Source organism: Neophocaena asiaeorientalis, unplaced genomic scaffold, assembly GCF_003031525.2.
Source record: "Neophocaena asiaeorientalis asiaeorientalis breed wild unplaced genomic scaffold, Neophocaena_asiaeorientalis_V1.1 scaffold167, whole genome shotgun sequence".
Lineage (NCBI taxonomy): Eukaryota > Metazoa > Chordata > Mammalia > Artiodactyla > Phocoenidae > Neophocaena > Neophocaena asiaeorientalis.
Genome location: NW_020175022.1, coordinates 243523 through 249493, shown reverse-complemented (window position 1 = coordinate 249493; position 5971 = coordinate 243523). Strand labels below are relative to the sequence as shown.

The 5971-nt window shown below is 40.6% G+C and overlaps 1 protein-coding gene across 1 annotated transcript; it reads right to left on the bottom strand.

The window, feature by feature from the left end:
- Window positions 1–898: 898 nt before the first annotated feature.
- Window positions 899–4489, bottom strand: LOC112411638 (filaggrin). Its single transcript, XM_024762872.1, is given in 3 exon segments — window positions 899–1058; window positions 1060–3521; window positions 4352–4489. Coding segments are annotated over 3 exon segments (2760 nt in total).
- Window positions 4490–5971: the final 1482 nt, after the last annotated feature.

Sequence of the window (5971 nt, the reverse complement as noted above, 5' to 3'; positions counted from 1 at the left end):
TTATTTCTTTTGCATGGTGAACATCTGCCATTTGGACATATAGTTTTCAGTGACAGAGGAAAATATGTCATTCTTACTATGGGGAGATAAGTCTTTTTGGGTCTATGAGAAGCATGGAAGAGACACAGTATGATATATGATCAATTTTTTATTTTCAATTTTCATGCAGTTCACTTTTTTTGGATTCTATGTGCCCAAGGTGATTAATGAATGAAGAATAATACAGAGTTCCAATAGAAGGATAATAGAGGCAGGTGTGATGACCCTTAATATTAATATAGCAGCTTTGGCTGACAGAACAGTGATTTTATACTATTGGTTCCTTTGATTTTTTTTTTTTTTTTTACAAATATTAATGTACCAATTTGGAGAGGTTCTGAAACTTAACCTCTCGAAAGAAAAATCCTTATTTAACCCCAACCTCCCCAAATACTTATGGTTTTCCAAATTTAGCACTCCATGATATTGCTTTCTCCCATTAACCAGTTCCTAACTATAAAGTTCAAAGCTTCCTATAGAATGTAAAGAAACTATCACTAATGTAAAGAAATAGTGTAACTAATTTTTTAAAAAAATGACAAGAAAAGATAACCTCACTGAAAGTATAATGAACATTTTCTTTTTTTTTTTTGCGGTACGCAGGCCTCTCACTGTTGTGGCCTCTCCCGTTGCGGAGCACAGGCTCCGGACGCACAGGCTCAGCGGCCATGGCTCACAGGCCCAGCCGCTCCATGGCATGTGGGATCTTCCCGGACCGGGGCACGAACCCGTGTCCCCTGCATCGGCAGGCGGACTCCCAACCACTGCGCCACCAGGGAAGCCCATGAACATTTTCTTGACTCAAAGTTGTCTTGGTCATTCTCCAATTCTTTGGGTTAATACTTTATTTAATAGTTTCTCACTCATAATAATAGTGTCTATGTGACTGTCCAAACCCCAACCGTTTTGAAATATAATTTGAATGGCCATATGTTGCAAGGTGTCTGTTACTGCCTGTTATATTGGATCCCATAAATGCTCCTATATTCAAATCTGTCCCTGGCTCCCATATGGCTGGAATCATGACTGACACTTCCATCCTGAGAATGACCAAACCCTGACTGTCCATAGTCATAATCTGCACTGCCATAGCTGCCATGTCTCCAACCTTGATCTGAACCATGACTTTGGTTCCTTGAATAGAATGCAGACCATCCTTGGGTGGTCAAAGGCTGTCTACCTGAATCTCCTGAATGTCCTTCTGTGTTGCTAGCCCGACTGATATTTGATTCCTTGTGTCTGCCACTACCAGAAATAGTTGAGGTATGTCCATGTCCAGTTCCAGAGTGTCTGGAGCTGTCACTTTCCTGCTCGTGGTGGTGCCCCTGTCTCTGAGTAGTGCTGGACCCTGACTTGCTGTGGCCAGATTCACTCTTCTTGTGTGTGTCTGTCCTACCTTGATGTGACTCTGAGTGCCTAGAGCTGTCTCCTGACTGGCCATGGGAAGACCCATGTTGTTTTCTTGAGCTGGACCCAGACCTTCCATGAGTGGTCACAGAATGTCTACTTGAATCACCTGACTGCCCTTCACCATCGCTGGACCAACCAACACTGGATTCCCTGTGTCTATTGCTTCCAGATCCAGTTGAGGTGTGTCCATGTCCAGTTCCAGAGTATCTGGAGCTGTCTCTTTCCTGCTCATGGTGGTGCCCCTGTCTCTGAGTAGTGCTGGACCCTGACTTGCTGTGGCCAGATTCACTCATCCTGTATGCTGATCTCCCTTGATGTGACTCTGAGTGCCTAGAGCTGTCTCCTGACCAGCCATGGGAAGACCTATGTTGGTTTCTTGACCTGGACCCAGACCTTCCATGAGTGGTCACAGAATGTCTACCTGAATCTTCTGACTGTCCTTCACTGTCACTGGACTGACCAACACTGGATTCCCTCTGCCTACTCTTTCTGGATCCAGTTGAGGAGTGTCCATGTCCAATTCCAGAGTGTCTTGAGTTGTCTTTTTCCTGCTCATGGTGGTGCCCTTGTCTTTGCTTAGTGCTAGATCCTGACTCTCCACGGACAGATTCATTCTTCCTGTGTGTGTCTGTCCTCCCTTGATGCGACTCTGAGTGCCTAGAGCTGTCTCCTGACCAGCCATGGGAAGACCCATGTTGGTTTCTTGAGCTGGACCCACACCTTCCATGAGTGGTCACAGAATGTCTATCTGAATCTTCTGACTGTCCTTCGCTGTCACTGGACTGACCAACACTGGATTCCCTGTCTTTCCCACTTCTGGATCCATCTGAGGTGTGTCCATGTCCAGTTCCAGAGTATCTGGAGCTGTCTCTTTCCTGCTCATGATGGAGCCCCTGTCTTTGAGTAGTACTGGATCCTGACTTTCCGTGGACAGATTCACTCTTCCTGTGTGTGTCTGTCCTTCCTTGATGCAACTCTGAGTGCCTAGAGCTGTCTCCTGACTGGCCATGGGAAGATCCATGTTGGTTCTTTGAGCTGGACCCAGACCTTCCATGAGTGGTCACAGAATATCTACCTGAATCTCCTGACTGTATTTCGCTGTCACTGGACTGACCAACACTGGATTCCCTGTGCCTATTGCTTCCGGATCCAGTTGAGGTGTGTCCATGTCCAGTTCCAGAGTGTCTGGAGCTGTCTTTTTCCTGCTCATGGTGGCGCCCCTGTCTTTGCGTAGTGCTGGATCCTGACTTTCCATGGACAGATTCACTCTTCCTGTGTGTGTCTGTCCTCCCTTGATGCGACTCTGAGTGCTTAGGGCTGTCTCCTGACTGGTCGTGGGAAGACCCATGTTGGTTCCTTGAGCTGGATGGCGACCTTCCATGAGTGATCACTGGTTGTCTACCTGAATCTTGTAAATGTTCTTTGCTGTCGCTGCCCTTACTGATACTGGAAAGCTGGTGTGTACTGCAACCGGACTGAAAATCCATAGTCACAGTTTCTTCACAAACTTGATATGAGCCCTTAGGCTCTGATCCTATCCATTTTTCACATTCTCTACCTTTATTTTCATAACCACGTTCTTCTTCTTTTCCTTCATATTCCCTGATGGGGCTAACACTTGACATGTGACTTCTTTCTTTTAGTTCAGTAGGACTCGCTCTCCTTTTCTTTTCCCTACTTGATTCATGATGTTTCTTCCCAGATCTATTTCTGTGTCCAGAAGTAGCTCTGTCACCTCTTCTTCCTTCCCTTCCAGAACTAGACCCATGTCTGCTTCTTCCTCTTCCTCTTGGGCTCTCTGTTCTATCCTTTTTCTTTCCATCACTTCTTCTTGAATGACTGGACTTTCTTTCTCTTTCTTCTTTATCCTCTTCTTCTGTATCATCTTCATAATGGTATCTATTCTTTTTCTGCTTTTTCCCTAATGTCTTGAAATTCGGTCTCTGGGTATAATAATATGCTTGAGCCAACTTGAATACCATCAGGAAAAACTCTGTAAAGTCTATTTTATTGTTGTGATCTACATCGAGGATATGCATGAAAACATCAGCAGTATCTGGGTCATCTGGATTCTGTATACAAGGAAGAGAGAGGGAAAGTCCATGAGACTGACTCAAATGGGTAATTAAATAATTAAAGTTAACTTAGGGAATGTGAATTCTTGGTACAGGAAAGTAGAACCTAATTTTTTCTTTAATAATATTTATCTTATCCTGACTCAGCAGGGAGCTATTGGTACTGTCCTAAAAAAAATAAATCTTGGGCTTCCCTGGTGGCTCAGGGGTTGAGAGTCTGCCTGCCGATGCAGGGGACGCGGGTTCGTGTCCCGGTCTGGGAAGCTCCCACATGCCGTGGAGTGGCTGGGCCTGTGAGCCATGGTCGCTGAGACTGTGCTTCCGGAGCCTGTGCTCCGCAACGGGAGAGGCCACAACAGTGAGAGGACCGCGTACCGCAAAAAAAAAATAAATAAATAAAAAATAAAAAATAAATCTTAAACACTAGTATGGTGACACAAAATATTTGATGGGGCAAGTTCTTTTTACTTCTTCAAATGTCAGTATTTTATAAATTCCTTAACTGAATTGTCTTTTAGTTGTACCCTCTTTACATTCTTGAAATTAGGGGGAATATTACAATGAATTAACTAACTGTTTTTCACTTATTTGTCACTAAATATTTATATATATTTTTTCACAATGTGTGTGTGTGTGTGTGTGTGTGTGTGTGTAGTATATATAGAGATATAAAGAATTTGAACAAATTATATCTGTTTTGAAATAAGATTACATTTGTTCCTCTTCCAAAAGAAACAACTCATAAAGATTTCACAGTAATATTTTGACAGATTGTTTGATGCAGAACAAAAATGATACACCCTTGAATGCTGGCAAATATCTTTTACCTTCAGGATTGGCTGAAACTCTGCTTCCAGAAGTTCCTTCAGCTCTTTTGCACTCAATGTGTCAGTCTCCTTATCTGTTTTTGAATATTCGTGAAATAGTTTGATGATGGCAGTGATGTTTTCCAGGAGAGTAGACATCTTTTGGAAGTATAGATGAACCTAGAAAAAAATTAGAATGTACTTTTCTTGTATTTATTTTATTTTGTGGTCATATCAGTTATTGTGATGAATTTCCACATTCATAAACTTACATCTTTCCCTATGTAGTCCAGCTTTAAAAATGGAAGATGGCCACGAAAAACTTCTATATATTATCTACATGGTGAATATTAACACAGAGTTTGACTGAACTACTTACTAAAAAATGCCAACATTTTGGCCTTGAACTCATTCACAGCAGGATTTAGACACTCTCACAGACCTTAGTGTGCTGTACATAAGACACCCTTTTCTTATCTGGCCATTGTCCATAACAGGATTTTAGAAAGGCTACTTGTCAGAAGCAGGAAAATTTACTCATACCAATTTGCTAAAAATCCGTTCTCCAAAAGCTAATTTGCTAAATGTATGTTGAGAGACTATTTTCTGCAAGCCAGTTTGTCAAATGGCTGAGACAGTCAATGAACAAACATCCTTTCAGTTAACTTTTTTTTTTTTTTGGTTTAGATTAGATAGAATGGCTTAATACTTTTTCAATATTATAAAAAAGGTTTGATTGGATCAAATGGCTTTAATAAATTTTCAATATTATAAGAAATATTTTCATTGCAGAACTGTTTACAGTAGCCAGGACATGGAAGCACCCTAAATGTTCACCAACAGAGGCATAGATAAAGAAGATGTGGTGTATATACACAATGGAATATTACTCAGCAATAAAAAAGAACAAAATAATGGCATTTTCAGCAACATGGGTGGACCTAGAGATTGTCATACTGAGTCAAGTAAGTCAGACACAGAGAGACAAATATCATATGATATCGCTTATATGTGGAATATAAAAAAAAGGGTATAACTGAACTTATTTACAAAACAGAAGTAGAGGCACGGATGTAGAAAGCAAACTTGTGGCTACCAGGGGATAAGAGAGGGGAAGGGATAAATTGGGAGATCGGGACTGACATGTACACACTACTATATATAACAGATAACTAGTCAGAACCTGCTGTATAGCACACGGAACTCTACTCAATTCTCTGTAATGGCCTATATGGGAAAAAAAATCTAAAAAACAAAAAAAAAGAGTGGCTATACTTATATGTATAACTGATTGACTTTGATGTACACCTCAAACTAACACAACATTGTAATAAATCAACTATACTCCAATAAAAATAAAAAATAAAAATCAAAAAAATATTTTGTTGACTAGCTTTCATTTTGCCATTTAAGGAATAGCATTTAAGGAATATTCAGTTTATCTCATTGAACAAAGGAATTACTAAACATGTCAACAAATCTAAACAAGCATTTATTATATAAAAGCATTATAATAACTACTTTAGGACTTATAAAATCAGGCAGAAGATGTCCTTGATTTTTATTTCACTGAGAATTTGGAAGCCATAGAAAATAACAGCATGAAAGGCATTACTGTAGTAGTCAGATCTATAGCATTTA